Raw genomic sequence first — 17,818 nt, forward strand, 5'->3', positions numbered from 1 at the left:
CTCAAACTGTGGCTCACAACCAAGGAAAATATAAGATGTTTTTCTATTGTGATTAAATAATGGACAAAAATATTCTGTTATTGTTAAGTTACTTATTTTATCTTTGAAAGAACATGTTTACATTGCAGCCAAGGGGTTTCAACTAAATTACATCCAAGAACCTAGACAGCAGCTTTGAAACTGTTCTTAGCCATTCTTCCAAAGACCATTCATTGACCAGGCCCAGGCCGGGGGAGCTTGGCACCGGGGGAGCTTGGCCCCGTGCTAAATGCAATGAAGCTGCTGACCGCCAGTGGCTTACATTCCAGACCTGAGGACCCTTAAGACAACTGGTCTCAGAGAAACTCCTCATTCTCCTCCGGGCAGGGATCTGACACGAGAACTGTCACCCCCTCCCAGTAACCAGTCTATCAAGGCCTGTCTCAGCAGCATGAAAGGCTATGCTTGACCTCAACTAAAGGTTACTTTCATTTTATCTAACACCGTGGGCCCTCTGATTGTGTCTCCTGATTTGCTTTCAGGTAGGACATTTTCCACCTGTCTGGATATCTGCACAGGCATTTGTTGACAGTCCATGCTTTGGGGGGAGTAAAGTGATTCCTGGCTTTGTTTTCTCTTTTACTTGGATATCCTCCCCTATTTATTTCAGCTGGTTGCACAATATTGTGGGGAACCATATAAAGTCCCTTGGGGGATGAGGGAGGGGACAAAAAAGGTCTAGAAGAAAATGAAGACTTGGTCGTTAATAACTAACTACAATGTACACAATGCAAAGCAGAAGATGTTAGAGTCTTGTGAGAAATACAAACTACCCTGAAGGATCAGAGCAAAGACAGTTTGTTTCTGGCTGGGAGACTGATGAAGGCTTGATGAAGAGAGGGGTAGTTCACCTGAGAGCCAGAGAAGGGATAAAAGTTCACATGAAACATTCTGAAGATAACATCTGTTGCTTTTGCCCACCCAGGATTTATTCCCCTTTTTAGTAAAAGCCCTGGATTTTTCTGAGGTAACTGCTCTCAGTCCGTGTGTCCATTCGCTGCATGAGGTTCCAGGTCTAAAACATCAGATCACAGATTAATGGGATTTTATGCAACCAGAGGCACCCGGCACCAATAAGACTCCATGCTATATGACTTTTCGGGGGAACAAAATGGCTAGATTCAATAGGTGTCACTGAAAGGGCTGGCAATAGCTTTGTCTCCACAAGGAGAAACCCTGATGAAGGACGGAACCACATATAAGAAAGCTGAGATGAGAGAAGGAAGGAGCAACACCCAGCTGTGATGACCCTTAGATTGTTTGAACCCTTAGACTCCACTGTGTTTGAAGTTGCTTCTGCCCTTGAACTATCTAGTTACATGTGGCAGTTATTTCCTTCTTTTGTTTATAGCCAGTCGGATCTGGGTTTCTGTCACTTGCATCCAGAAGATTCCTGACTAACACAGGTAAGACAAGGAGAATATTCCAGGTAAAAGTATGAGAAAAAGCAAAGGTACAGAATTAGTGAAAAGTGAAGGTGGGCTTTGGAGATGGGAAGTAGTTAATTTTAGTAGGGACAAAGGGTCTATCCAGAGGGAGTAGCAGCAAATAAGGCTAGAATACTCACTGGAAGGCCTTGGGGATTAGACTGAGGAGGACACATGTCAGCAGGCAATGGGGAACCTCGGGAGGTTTCTAAGCAGGAAGGAAACAGTACTAGTTTTGCACTTTGGAAGATAAATTGGCCAGTAATATTTAGAAGGGCATACAAGGGGAAGAAGAGTCAGAGACCGACTAGGAGGCTCCCCTCCCTAAACTGTCCAGTGAGAGGAAGGACTCTCATTTGGGAAGGACTGAGCTTGAAGGATCTCTCTGCTCTTGGCAGCACTCGAGTACTCTGGGGCAGTTCAAGCTGTGTTGCTGAGTGGGGGTCACAGAGTAGAGAGGGAGAGCGGTGGCACCACTACAGGGACATAAGGAAAGGATGGGATTTTATTTTTATTATTATTATTAATTTTAGATTTTATAAAAATTACTAGGGAAATCTTGGAATGAGAAAAAAAGAAAATTTAAAAACATCCGTTTAAAATTCATCAGCTACAAGAAATTAATTAACATTTTGATTTTAGTCTTTGCTCCCAGGCTTTATTATTATTATTTTTTTAAGCAACGATGACGATCATATTCAACATTTATTTAAACTTTATTATGTACCAGACACTTTTGTGTGTACTTTGCATGTATGGACTCACTTAACCCTCATAAGAATTTATGAGGTAGGGACTATTGTCATCTCCATTTTACAGACAGGGAAACTGAGGTATAGAGAGTGAGATTCTTGCCAAAAGTTAATAGCTAGAAAGTGGCAGAACCAGCGTGACTCCAGAGCCTACCTCTTACTCACTAAACCATATGCCTCTTGATAAATATACAGAAATTTCATTGTGAATAATCAAACAAAACTGGGATTGTTTTCTCCAATGAGGATAAGGCTCCAGGTGATACAAAATTACACATAAAAATAAAATTTGCTAATAATGATACTTGTCAAGCACTGGAGGTAAGGAAGACGCTAGACTCACCCCCACACGTTGCTGTTGGTTCTGATTAATGTCACACAGTCTAGGCTCAAAAATAAAGTGATTCTAAAGGACTCTTTAAAAACACGCTCAAAGGGGACTCCACTGGTACACAGCAGCTTCCATGTCTACACAAACCAGACCCAGTACCTTCAGCCGATCCCAAATAGTGGGATGTAGTAAGGATTTGTTCATTGTTTTCAAGAACCATCCAGAATGGTTGTCTGACTCTCTGTGAGGCTACTAATTCTCCATAGAAGAAGGGTAACAGTCCAGCACACTAGGAAAAACAGTCTCTGGAGGCAGACCGCTTCTACAGAGCTGGATAATATTTAACAGAAGTTCCTTATTTCTTAAAATGGGAGTAATGGTATCTGCCTTACAGAGATATCATGAAGATGAAACAAGATAATGTATAGCAAGTGTCTAGAACAGTGACTGCTACCTAGGGGGTATCGGTGAGTGCATATGTAGCAGTGGTTTTTGTAATTAAAAGATAGAGTGTGGTGTAGAATAATGGCTCCTAAAATTCTGAATTTCCCAGACCAGTAAACTGTGGGGAAAGGGGGGAAGGTGGGAGAACTGATTGCTAATGTTCAGTCCTTCCAAGGATTTCCTTTTCCATTTGCTGTAACAATCAACTATTTTAAGGAAACAGTTGACTACCACAATTATTTTACAGAAGAAATGGAATCATGACAAAGAGAGCAGATAACAGTAACAATCTGCATAATGAAAACTCACTAGTTTGTTTTAACTCTTCTCATTTCACTACTAGTTAGTGAAAACTGACTCTGAGAACCTTTGGTGTAGTGCATTCAAAAGAGACAGCTAGGGCTTCCCTGGTGGCGCAGTGGTTGGGAATCTGCCTGCCAATGCAGGGGACACGGGTTCGAGCCCTGGTCCAGGAAGATCCCACATGCCGCGGAGCAACTAAGCCCGTGTGCCACAACTGCTGAGCCAGCACTCTAGAGCCCGTGAGCCACAACTACTGAGCCTGCGTACCACAACTGCTGAAGCCCGCGCACCTGGAGCCCATGCTCCGCAACAAGAGAAGCCACCACAGTGAGAGGCCCATGCACTGCAACAAAGAGTAGCCCCCGCTCATCACAACTAGAGAAAGCCTGTGCACAGCAATGAAGACCCAACACAGACAAAAATAAATAAATAAAATAAATTAAAGAAGATTGGTTCAAGATGGTGGAGTAGAAGGATGTGCTCTCACTCCCTCTTGCGAGAGCACTGGAATCACAACTAACTGCTGAACAATCATTGACAGGAAGACACTGGAACTCACCAAAAAAGATACCCCACATCCAAAGACAAAGGAGAAGCCACAATGAGATGGCAGGAGGGGCACAATCACAATAAAATCAAATCCCATAACTGCTGGGTGGGTGACTCACAAACTGGAGAACACTTATACCACAGAAGTCCACCCACTGGAGTGAAGGTTCTGAGCCCCACGTCAGGCTTCCCAACCTGGGGGTCCGGCAACGGGAGGAGGAATTCCTAGAGAATCAGACTTTGAAGCGTAGTGGGGTTTGATTGCAGGACTTCGACAGGACTGGGGGAAACAGAGACTCCACTCTTGGAGGGCACACACAAAGTAGTGTGCGCAATGGGACCCAGGGGAAGGAGCAGTGACCTCACAGAGACTGAATCAGACCAACCTGCTAGTGTTGGAGGGTCTCCTGCAGAGGCAGGGGGTGGCTCTGTCTCACAGTGAGGACAAGGACACTGGCAGCAGAAGTTCTGGGAAGTACTCCTTGGCGTGAGCCCTCCCCGAGTCTGCCATTAGCCCCACCAAAGAGCCCGGGTAGGCTCCAGTGTTGGGTCGCCTCAGGCCAAACAAGCAACAGGGAGGGGACCCAGCCCCACCCATCAGTAGACAAGTGGATTAAAGTTTTACTGAGCTCTGCCCACCAAAGCAACAGCCAGCTCTACCCACCACCAGTCCCTCCCATCAGGAAACTTCCACAAGCCTCTTTGATAGCCTCATCCACCAGAGGGCAGATAGCAGAAGCAAGAAGAACTACAATCCTGCAGCTGGTGGAACAAAAACCACATTCACAGAAAGATAGACAAGATGAAAAGGCAGAGGGCTATGTACCAGATGAAGGAACAAGGTAAAACCCCAGGAAAAACAACTAAATGGAGTGGAGATAGGCAACCTTCCAGAAAAAGAATTCAGAATAATGATAGTGAAGATGACCCAGGACCTCAGAAAAAGAATGGAGGCAAAGATTGAGAAGATGCCAAGAAATGTTTAACAAAGATCTAGAAGAATTAAAGAACAAACAAACAGAGCTGAACAATACAATAACTGAAATGAAAACTACACTAGAAGGAATCAATAGCAGAATAACTGAGGCAGAAGAACGGATAAGTGACCTGGAAGAATTCCTAGTGGAATTCACTGCTGCAGAACAGAATAAAGAAAAAAAGAATGAAAAGAAATGAAGACAGCCTAAGAAACCTCTGGGACAACATTAAACGCAACAACATTCGCATTATAGGGGTCCCAGAAGGAGAAGAGAGAGAGAAAGGACCAGAGAAAATATTTGAAGAGATTATAATTGAAAACTTCCCTAACATGGGAAAGGAAATAGCCACCCAAGTCCAGGAAGCGCAGAGAGTCCCAGGCAGGATAAACCCAAGGAGAAACACGCTGAGACACACAGTAATCAAATTGGCAAAAATTAAAGACAAAGAAAAATTATTGAAAGCAGCAAGGGAAAAATGACATATAACATACAAGGGAAGTCTCATAAGGTTAACAGCTGATTTCTCAGCAGAAACTCTACAAGCCAGAAGGGAGTGGCATAATATACTTAAAGTGATGAAAGGGAAGAAACTACAACCAAGATTACTCTACCCAGCAAGGATCTCATTCAGATTCGATGGAGAAATCAAAAGCTTTACAGACAAGCAAAAGCTAAGAGAATTCAGCACCACCAAACCAGCTCTACAACAAATGCTAAAGGAACTTCTCAAAGTGGGAAACACAAGAGAAGAAAAGGACCTACAAAAACAAACCCAGAACAATTAGGAAAATGATAATAGGAACATACCTATCGATAATTACCTTAAACGTGAATGGATTAAACGCTCCAACCAAAAGACACAGGCTCGCTGAATGGAAACAAAAACAAGACCCATATATATGCTGTCTACAAGAGACCCACTTCAGACCTAGGCACACATACAGACTGAAAGTGAGAGGATGGAAAAAGATATTCCATGCAAATGGAAATCAAAAGAAAGCGGGAGTAGCAATACTCATATCAGGTAAAATAGACTTTAAAATAAAGAATGTTACAAGAGACAAGGAAGGACACTACATAATGATCAAGGGAACAATCCAAGAAGAAGATATAACAATTACAAATATATATGCACCCAACATAGGAGTACCTCAATACATAAGGCAACTGCTAACAGCTATAAAAGAGGAAATTGACAGTAACACAATAATAGTCGGGGACATTAACACCTCACTTACACCAATGGACAGATCATCCAAAATGAAAATAAATAAGGAAACAGAAACTTTAAATGACACAATAGACCAGATAGATTTAATTGATATTTATAGGACATTCCATCCAAAAACAGCAGATTACACTTCTCAAGTGTGCACGGAACATTCTCCAGGAAAGATCACATCTTGGGTCACAAATCAAGCCTCAGTATTTTTAAGAAAATTGAATCATACCAAGCATCTTTTCTGACCACAACACTATGAGATTAGAAATCAATTACAGGGCTTCCCTGGTGGCGCAGTGGTTGAGAATCTGCCTGCCAATGCAGGGGACACGGGTTCGAGCCCTGGTCCGGGAAGATCCCACATGCCACGGAGCAACTACGCCCGTGAGCCACAATTACTGAGCCTGCGCGTCTGGAGCTTGTGCTCTGCAACAAGAGAAGCCGCAACAGTGAGAGGCCCGCGCACCGTGATGAAAGAGTGGCCCCCACTTGCCACAACTAGAGAAAGCCCTTGCACGGAAACGAAGACCCAACACAGCCATAAATGAATGAATAAATAAATAAATGAATAAATAAAAATTAAAAAAAAAAAAAAAAAAGAAATCAATTACAGGGAAAAAAACGTAAAAAGCACAAACACATGGAGGCTAAACAATACGTTACTAAATAACTAAGAGATCACTGAAGAAATCAAAGAGGAAATAAAAAAATACCTAGAGACAAACGACAATGAAAGCAAGACAATCCAAAACCTATGGGATGTGGCAAAAGCAGTTCTAAGAGGGAGGTTTACAGCTATACAAGCGTACCTCAAGAAACAAGAAAAATCTCAAATAAACAATCTAACCTTACACCTAAAGGAACTAGAGAAAGAAAAACAAACAAAACCCAAGTTAGCAGAAGGAAAGAAATCATCAAGATCAGAGCAGAAATAAATGAAATAGAAACAAAGAAAACAATAGCAAAGATCAATAAAACTAAAAGCTGGTTCTTTGAGAAGATAAACGAAATTGATAAACCATTAGCCACACTCATCAAGAAAAAGAGGGAGAGGACTCAAATCAATAAAATTAGAAATGAAAAAGAAGTTACAACAGACACCGCAAAAATACAAAGCATCCTAAGAGACTACTACAAGCAACTCTATGACAATAAAATGGACAACCTGGAAGAAATGGACAAATTCTTAGAAAGGTATAACCTCCCAAGACTGAACCAGGAAGAAATAGAAAATATGAACAGACCAATCACAAGTAACGAAACTGAAACTGTGATTAAAAATCTTCCAACAAACAAAAGTCCAGGACCAGATGGCTTCACAGGTGAATTCTATCAAACATTTAGAGAAGAGCTAACACCCATCCTTCTCAAACTCTTCCAAAAAATTGCAGAGGAAGGAGCACTCCCAAACTCATTCTATGAGGTCACCATCACCCTGATACCAAGACCAGAAAAAGATACTACAAAAAAAGAAAATTACAGACCAATATCACTGATGAATATAGATGCAAAATTCCTTAACAAAATACTAGCAAACAGAATCCAACAACACATTAATAGGATCATACACCATGATCAGGTGGGATTTATCCCAAGGATGCAGGGATTCTTCAATATATGCAAATCAATCAATGTGATATACCATATTAACAAACTGAAGAATAAAAACCATATGATCGTCTCAATAGATGCAGAAAAAGCTTTTAACAAAATTCAACACTCATTTATGATAAAAACTCTCCAGAAAGTGGGCACAGAGGGAACCTACCTCAACATAATAAAGGCCATATACGACAAACCCACAGCAAACATCATTCTCAATGGTGAAAAACTGAAAGCATTTCCTCTAAGATCAGGAACAAGACAAGGATGTCAACTCTCACCACTATTATTCAACATAGTTTTGGAAGTCCTAGCCACAGCAATCAGAAGAAAAAGAAATAAAAGGAATACAAATTGGAAAAGAAGAAGTAAAACTGTCTAGAGCTAATCAGAAAACTACTACAGCTAATCAATGAATTTGGTAAAGTTGCAGGATACAAAATTAATGCACAGAAATCTCTTGCATTCTTATACACTAATGATGAAAAATCTGAAAGAGAAATTAAGGAAACACTCTCATTTACCACTGCAACAAAAAGAATAAAATACCTAGGAATAAACCTACCTAGGGAGACAAAAGACCTGTATGCAGAAAACTATAAGACATTGATGAAAGAAATTAAAGATGATACCAACAGATGGAGAGATATACCACGTTCTCGGATTGGAAGAATCAATATTGTGAAAATGACTATACTACCCAAAGCAATCTACAGATTCAATGCAATCCTTATCAAATTACCAATGGCACTTTTTACGGAATTAGAACAAAAAACCTTAAAATTTGCATGGAGACACAAAAGACCCCGAATAGCCAAAGCGGTCTTGAGGGAAAAAAAAACGGAGCTGGAGTAATCAGACTCCCTGACTTCAGACTATACTACAAAGCTACAGTAATCAAGACAATATGGTACTGGCACAAAAACAGAAATACAGATCAATGCAACAAGATAGAAAGCCCAGAGACAAACCCACGCACCTATGGTCAACTAATCTATGACTAAGGAGGCAAGGATATACAATGCAGAAAAGACAGCCTCTTCAATAAGTGGTGCTGGGAAAACTGGACAGCTACATGTAAAAGAATGAAATTAGAACACTCCCTAACACCATACACAAAAATAAACTCAAAATGGATTAGAGACCTAAATGTAAGACCAGACACTATAAAACTCTTAGAGGAAAACTTAGGAAGAACATTCTTTGACATAAATCACAACAAGATCTTTTGTGATCCACCTCCTAGAGTAATGGAAATAAAAACAAAAATAAACAAATGGGACCTAATGAAACTTCAAAGCTTTTGCACAGCAAAGGAAACCATAAACAAGATGAAAAGACAATCCTCAAAATGGGAGAAAATATTTGCAAACGAATCAACGGAAAAAGGATTAATCTCCAAAATACGTAAACAGCTCATGCAGCTCAATATTAAAAAAACAAAGAACCCAATCCAAAAATGGGCAGAAGACCTAAATAGACATTTCCCAAAGAAGACATACAGATGGCCAAGAAGCACATGAAAAGCTGCTCAACATCACTATTATTAGAGAAATGCAAATCAAAACTACAATGAGGTATCACCTCACACAAGTTAGAATGGGCATCATCAGAAAATCTACAAACAACAAATGCTGGAGAGGGTGTAGAGAAAAGGGAACCCTCTTGCACTGTTGGTAGGAATGTAAATTGATACAGCCACTATGGAGAACAGTATGGAGGTTCCTTAAAAAACTAAAAATGGAACTACCATATGACTCAGGAATCCCACTACTGGGCATATACCCAGAGAAAACCATAATTCAAAAAGACACATGCACCCCAATGTTCACTGCAGCACTATTTACAATAACCAAGTCATGGAAGCAACCTAAATGCCCATCAACAGACGAATGGATAAAGAAGATGTGGTACATATATACAATGGAATATTACTCAGCCATAAAAAGGAACGAAATTGGGTCATTTGTAGAGACGTGGATGGATCTAGAGACCGTCATACAGAGTGAAGTAAGTCAGAAAGAGAAAAACAAATATCATATATTAATGCATATATGTGGAATCTAGAAAATGGTACAGATGAACTGGTTTGCAGGGCAGAAATTGAGACACAGATGTAGAGAACAAACGTATGGACAGCAAGGGGGGAAAGCGGGGGGGGTGGCGGTGGTGGTGGGATGAATTGGGAGATTGGGATTGACATGTATACAGTTATGTGTATAAAATGGATGACTAATAAGAGCCTGCAGTATAAAAAAATAAAATTAAAAAATTTAAAATAAATAAAATAAAATAAATTTAAAAAAAAGAGACAGCTAAGTTCATAGTCTAATTCTGTACATTTCTACGTATATGACTATGGATAGTTTACTTCACTAAGCATTGTTATTCTCACCTGTAAAATGGGGATATGATGCTTCCTCCACAGGGCTCTTAAGGATTAGATCTGATGTGTGTAAACTAAGGTTAGGGTCAGACACACACCTAAGGCAGCTGGTAGAGTTATCATTGATAGATAACTTTAGATGCTGTATTCGAATGTCTAACACAATATCAAAATTCTATGTTTAAAGTTACAAGAGTGTTATTAAAAAGAAACATATATAAAGAAATCCAAAGCTGTTCTTTCATTTGGTAAAAACATCACCCATGTCAGCCTTGAAGGGGTTATAGGACGAAAGCAATGAGTCAAGTGTATGGTAATAAAGTTACTCACACAATAAGGACCAAGGTTTTTAAAAAATAATTTTCTCTTTGTAGCATTATTCTAAGCTTAGAACCTAAATCTGTTAAGTGTAAAGAATCTACAACAAACTGAATCATTTTGTTCTGAAAGAATAAGCACTTGATTAAAAACTGAAGAATAGGGGCTTCCCTGGTGGCGCAGTGGTTGGGAGTATGCCTGCTAATGCAGGGGACACGGGTTCGGGCCCTGGCCTGGGAGGATCCCACATGCCGCGGAGCGGCTGGGCCCGTGAGCCACGGCTGCTGAGCCTGCGCGTCTGGAGCCTGTGCTCCGCAACGAGAGAGGCCGCGACGGTGAGAGGCCCGCGCATCGCGATGAGGAGTGGCCCCCGCTTGCCACAACTGGAGAAAGCCCTCGCACAGAAACGAAGACCCAACACAGCCAAAATCAATCAATCAATCAATCAATCAAAACATACGCATCTGATTCAAGATCCTCATTAAAAAAAAAAAAACAAAAACTGAAGAATATCTTAGAGGTTAAGATTTTGCTGTACTAATTTCAAGGCAGGGCCCACCCATGTTCACAGCTAGTAAAAACAGGCCAAGAAAGACAAATGACATAAAGAGAGAAAAGCAGAAACCAGAAAAAAAGTGAAAAATATAAATGTAAGACACTTTGCAGTGCATAAAAATTGAGAGTAAATTCTCAAGGACATTTTTCTCACACGTCTTGAAAACTCTCTACTGCTGAATTTTCAGACGTCATAATAAGAACAATTAAAATATAAAAAAATGTTTCCTGGGCAAAATGGGGGGGGCGGGGATGAATTTTTAAAGATTAAAAGTCATAGCATATTTCTTTAAGAATAAGTTTGTTTAATAAAAAAATTACATATCTATTGCTTATAGAAATTGCATTGGTATTTCTGATATATTTACCCTTAGGAATCATTCTGACAGTACATTTAAGTTTTCCAGATGTTTTTACCTGTCTTCCTACCAAAGCAACAAAACCACGTTTAAAATGTAAAATGTGATAACAATGATAGGTGGCAGTTATTCCCCAGATGGGCTCAGAAGTAGCTCTAACAAAAATACATGTATTAAATAGTAAGGGGATGAAGTTATTCCAGTTATAAAATAAGTAAGTTATGTGGATATAATATACAGCATGGAGAACATAGTCAATAATATTATAATAATTTTGTATGGTGACAGATGGTAACTATATTTGTGGTAATCATTCTGTAATGTATAAAAATATTGAGTCACTACATAGTACACCTGAAACTAATATAATAAATCAATTATATTGCAATTAAAAAATGTATAAATAGTGGTAGCTGCATCAACTTCATTTAATCCCATCTGTTTTGTTTATATTATAGATTAGTTACAAAACACCTCTCAACAGCTACCTATTTAAGAAAGTTACTACATACATGATGGAAGGATAAACAGAATTCACTTTTTCAAGGAAACATTCTGCAATTGTGTGTGTAATTCTGCTATTCTGTATTGTGTGTGTGTGTGTGTGTGTGTGTGTAAATACTAATACTAGTAGCAAATATTGCTAGTGTGCACGAGAGAGAAAATTGATATTAAGATAATCATACAGAAAAGGTGTTTTAAAAAATGTTACATATGTCATTTCCTTTCATAAGCCTTTTGCCAGCATATACATGTGGTCAATGGGCCAACATAAACTTGTAACATGTCCTCCAAATTTATGTCAACGGAGATTTCAAATTATAACTCTGTTACATTTCTAAGGAATCCTTTAGATACTTTTAGAAACAAACATACAATTACTGATAAATTATTCACTCTTCAGAGGGAAAAAGAAAACAGAATCATGATGTCCTTTGTTTGCTGACTGAAAATCTTGAAAACTTCTGTTTTCATTTCCACTGCCTGCTGGTACTGTTTGATCTAATAAGACCTCCCAGTCAAATGTATAGGAAAAAATATACACACCAACATGCACGTACAGGCAAATATATATGGAGAGCAACACTGAAGCCTCTCAGTGCTACTTGAGGCACTTTAAAGACAACCCATTATGACAGTCGAATTTTGTGGAAGTCAACGAAAAATCCTTTTTTTTGACCCCCGTCATTGCATGAATGGTCATTTGTTTCATGACAATTTTCATTATTATCTGAATACCACTTCATTTCGAACTCTGTCTACAGAGTCAGGAAATGAACAGTTTGTCCCCAAGTAGCTCTTCATCTTATGTCAAGACAGCAGAAAAATTACTTTTCAGGAAATCAGCTATACCTGCATTCTGATGTCAAGTTTTACTAATATAATTTTGAATGGACTGGTTTTTTTTCCTTTGTTTTCTTTCTTTTGGTGATATAGTACGGTTACATGAAGAACATTTATTTAGGTTGAATCAGTTGCTCTCTCACTAGAAATGTCTCAATATTCTCTGCATAGTTTAGTTTCTTTCAAAACTTATGACTCCATAAGTCATCTTCTATTTCTCTATTTTTTTCAAACTTATTGGTTGTATAGCTACTGAAATCATATTTTCTATTGGTTCTTTGTTTTCCTGGCACCCTTTTTAATCATCAGTAAGGATTAACTGGACTTGTAGAAACTTCCATAGCTTCCTTGAAAATTAGATAATTTTATGAATTCCTACACCACTTTATATGCACATATTCTCTACTAGACTGAAGTACTCTGAAGGCAAGGATCCAAACTGATTTCATTTGAGGAGCCCCAAGTCCTTGTATTCAGGCATGAAATATTTACTGAGGAAGTGAATAAGGAGAAAAAAAGAAAAGAAGAAATAGACACAATAGACTAATCAATATTAGCAAAATGACTCAAATGAGGAACCATGATATACCATTCCTGTTCATTTTACAAATTTAAAAACAACCTAAGTTTAAAAAATTAAGAATAATCAGCAGTCTTTCTTTTAAATAAAATAATTCCTTGGTTCGGTATATTGTAGAATACTTAACTATCTTCGGTCCTAAAGAATTTATCATATGAAAATAAATAAGCTTATGTTATATGCAGGTAAACACCTACCCTGAACAAAGAGGACATTCGTTTCTTGTATGCGTTTATACATTTATACAGATGGGCACACTGTTCAATATTGTAACTTTTCTTAAACCAGAAGCACCTGTTGACACATGATATAGCTGTGCAATTTTGGTAAGATAACGTGACTTCTCTTTCTGAAATAAAACCCCACTGGTGCTGGAAGGGAGTGCCATGCGAATGGGAGGGATGTAACCGGAAGCAAAATCAGAGCAGTAAATACAAGACTTCCTATTAGAAACATAAACCCTGGTTCCACTTTCTAGAGACTGTTTTTCCAGGGAATAATAAAAAATAATGAAGTGAAGAAGTTGGTAAAATATTTTTGCCTTTTCCCAAGTCCAAAATAAATTATATATCATGTGGGATAGTAATTAGAAATTAAACCAAAACCACCATCTACATTTGGTTCCCGAAGACTCAGTTTATAGCATTGATTAAAAGTACCTGGATACCTTGGCTGATACCAAGATCCCAGTTGTGCTTAGTGAAAAACACAGTTACCAATGTGCATGGGTGGACTTAAGAGTTTCCTTGGCTCAGACATAGCAAGGTGATGTCCATCTGGGGATTTTTATTTCTGTTCATACTCTAGACAGAGCCCAAAAGGAGATGAGTCAGTGATTGACTGAGTTTGCCTACAAAGAGAACCCCAAGAAGATTTCAGCAGAGTAATTTTCTTCTGTAGGCTTATGAAACAACCCTGTTAGTATGATTTTTCTAAAGAAAGCCCAGTCAAAGGTTACAGAAGTGGTTTGTGCTTCACCCTCTCTAAATGACTTGCAAACTTATTCAAACACAATATGAGGAGATGCGTTATTTGTTGAAATAACTGTCTGCAGTGTCCTGCATAAAAGGGTGAGGTACATCAAGCAGAAACGTGGACAGAAATACGTTGGTTTAGAAACCCATAAATCCTTATTTGAATCTGCCAACCTGAAAGCCACATAGAGCCTGGATAAACTATTTTTCCTAAATGCTACAGCTGATTAAGCCATACCATTAAATGACAGCTGAACTTTAACATTAATATGATATTATTTAAATAACCACATGATTTTTTTTTACACTAAAAATGATGAATGATTTCTGGACAGCTCAACTGACATAAAGCGGGAGGACTCTTTAATGAGATTTGACAAAATGGAGACATATGCAGAATATTCGTTACAGCTCACATTGCAGGGGCCCTCCCAGGGAAGCAATAGAGAATTTTCCCCTTTTTTTCTTTTTTATTGTTTATATGCACTGAAGCATTCCTTTCAATCGCCACTTCTCTGTGGATTTTGAATTTTTCTAGGTCGTTTACATATTACCCCTAATCAGAGAATTTGGTGGTTTATGGTTTTGAATTGGGGACTGTGGGTGTAGGAAAAGGAGGGGCATGTGGAGTTGTGTCAGCATGGGTTGGAGGTGTCCCTGGAATTTAACCTTGCTCCTGATTAGCCTGATAGAGAAATCACATCGCTACATTGGTCTATAGAAGACCAAGTGACCATACCTTTGATTGATTCTTATGCAATCAATCTCTAACGCAGCAAACATACTTTTAGCAAATTATTATATATGGATACATGATCAGAGAAGACTTTACTTATTTTCAAATAGCTGTCACTATAGCATCAATGATAAACAAGATTCTCTTTTTAAAATTCCAATTAAGCTATTCTAGAGGTGATTCTCAACATTGCTCATTCATATTTCTATCCACAGTTCCAAACTGAAAGTTATGCTAGATGATAGTCTTATTTGGTAGATTCTGAATGCAATAATTCCATGCTGAATATACCTAAGTCAAAAATGACCCCAATTTTCGGAACAATGAAAACATTTCTCACTCCCCTCCAAAATTACAGAACGTAGACTATTGCCTACATGCATTCATTTACTTTCACATAGTCTCCCAAATATCTTCCGTCAATCAAAGGTTAGTTTCACATATAAAACATTAACATTTGCTTGCTCGCACATGTGACTTCACATTATTCAGATATTCTTTAAATTTAAAAAATCTTTTTAAAGTATACATAAAGTCAGAATGTTTCCCCAGACTCTCTTTTAAAAAAGAAATGAAAACAAAGCAACAGAGGGCAAAGCTAATACCAAGTGTGCTCCTGATACTGCAGGCCATCATTCCCTCTACAGCAAGGAGGCTATCAAAATAGAAAATAAAATCAGTCTGCTCCTGCCATGGGGCCTTCCTCAGGCTATGAAAAAATACTTTATGTTTAACCCTAATTTTTTCCATAGCTTGAGGTAACCCCCCGAGCTCAAACCTTCTCTCTAATCTAAGTTACTCAGTGTGTGTCCCTGTCCAAAAAAGAGTTAATATCAGTGCTCTGTCATTTCAAAAGGTTCTTGACACAGGGTACTAAGAGCAGAAGCTTGCATGCCTGGAAAATGCCCAGTTGCAACGAGATGAAAAATATACTTAAAAAAAAGTAAGAGAAAGAGAGGAAGATAAGTCCCTACCTGGCTCTTACCTTCTCAACATCCCTGTCAGAACCCTGGAGCTTTTCCCCAAGTTAGCATCTGTTTCCCGAAGCTAGGAGGAGAAAAGCAGCATTAAAACAGAACAAAGGGCTTCCCTGGTGGCGCAGTGGTTGAGAATCTGCCTGCCAATGCAGGGGACACGGGTTCGAGCCCTGGTCTGGGAGGATCCCACATGCCGCAGAGCAACTAGGCCCGTGAGCCACAATTACTGAGCCTGCGCGTCTGGAGCCTGTGCTCCGCAACAAGAGAGGCCGTGATAGTGAAGAGGCCCGTGCACCGCGATGAAGAGTGGCCCCCACTTGCCGCAAATAGAGAAAGCCCTCGCACAGAAACGAAGACCCAACACAGCCATAAATAAATAAATAAATAAATAAATAAATAAATAAATAAATAAACCCAAAGTTTAAAAAAAAAAAAAAAAGAACAAAATGAAACTTCATGGAATTAGATTATTTTTAAAGTGCACTGGCAAACAATAATTTTCTTTCATGATGGAAAATCCAATTCATAAAAAAATGCTTAAATACTTTAAAATACATTCTTGACACCTACATTATCTCTGAAAATTCTTAGATTTAGAAAATTACATATACTAGATAACCCCAGGAGCTTTAAATTGGATACTTGAACAGGATATAAAAGCAAATGTCTCACAGGCTGACAAAGTTTAAATTATTTCTGGTAATTAATTAATATGTCCACCCTATGAATGCACACAGGTCTAGAGATATAAATGGAAGCAAAATGAATTGAGGGAAGATGAGATCAATACTTTTAGCTTTTGCTCTGAAAGACCTGACATACCACAAAATCCTCCTCAGTGATCTTCTCCTTAGATATAGCACTAAATAAAATATCTACCTGGGGGCATTCTGGGATGGAGGCATAAAGAGTCAGCTTATTCCTTCTCCATCCCACACTCCCCTCACCCCCACTCTATATCCTTCTTTCACCCTAGCCATTTTTATACATGCTTACACCAATGTAATTGTTACTGTCTATGCACATGCCCAAGACCTTTTACTTATTTATTTTTTTTGTCTTTTCATTTACTGAATTTGTGAAAAGATTGTAGCACTTCTACTTACTCTTTCACGTGCTCTCTGTATCTTTTCTCTGTCATGACTGAGGTTTTCCAACATCTCCTGGCCAATTTGTTCTATGGACAAGAAAATTTGAGTTAGGAAAGATGACTTTGGGTGCAAATGAAAAAAGAAACTTCAGAAGTACCAAAAGGACAACAGGCGCAGCATTTAAAGAATGCTCATGATCAATATAAAACACCAACAGGTTATTATGACCCCGACACCCTCCTAACTTAGGTCTTCCATAATCCACTTGAACTGCAGTTTTATTCATTGGAAGAAAATATCTGTCCTAACTTTCTCACGAAATTGTTGTTATAGTCAAATGAGATATCCTAACTAAAAATGTTTTGAAAGCTATAGGGTACCACACAAATGCACGTAACTGTATAGTACCCGAGAATCAATGCACTCAATGAATAATCACTGAGGCCCTACTCTGTGCCAGCGGTAGATGTTGGGGACACGGCCAGTAACCAAGATCAAGCCCTTCCACTCCCGAACTCCCGAACTAATAGAGATGATTTAGCAGTTGAAGGATAAATGTTACATCAGAGCTCATATTTCATGGCACGTCAAAAAAAAGGACTGTATATTCCTTCCATGACAGAAAAATCCAAATAATAGGAATTGCTTAAGTACAATAACATAAATTATATTTTTGTCACCTATACAAACTGAAAATTCTTCCCAGGATAGTACATTCCTAGTATATTATCTCCTCTCAGTTTGATGGTAGCTTTTTATTACTAACTCCATACAATTTATCCTTAAGGTAAAATTGAATAAGATATGTGGTTCCCAGTAAAGGCATCATAAAAATGGAAGATGACACCA

At 38.7% G+C, this 17,818-nt stretch overlaps 1 protein-coding gene across 10 annotated transcripts in view; it reads right to left on the reverse strand.

Moving 5' to 3' along the window:
• The window catches only part of VTI1A (vesicle transport through interaction with t-SNAREs 1A), a 372,209-nt gene that overhangs the window by 153,910 nt on the left and 200,481 nt on the right, over positions 1 to 17,818 (reverse strand). For 5 of the 10 annotated variants that reach the window (XM_057530932.1, XM_007173102.2, XM_007173095.2 and 2 more), the window contains 2 exons: positions 16,985 to 17,055; positions 15,887 to 15,948 (listed from right to left, as the gene is read on the reverse strand). In XM_057530932.1, coding sequence (XP_057386915.1) covers positions 15,887 to 15,948; positions 16,985 to 17,055 — 133 coding nt within the window. Of the gene's footprint in view, positions 1 to 15,875; positions 15,949 to 16,984; positions 17,056 to 17,818 lie in introns of all 10 variants that reach the window. The other 5 variants (XM_007173099.2, XM_028164246.2, XM_007173101.2 and 2 more) reach the window with 2 other exon arrangements.

Source organism: Balaenoptera acutorostrata, chromosome 16, assembly GCF_949987535.1.
Source record: "Balaenoptera acutorostrata chromosome 16, mBalAcu1.1, whole genome shotgun sequence".
NCBI lineage: Eukaryota > Metazoa > Chordata > Mammalia > Artiodactyla > Balaenopteridae > Balaenoptera > Balaenoptera acutorostrata.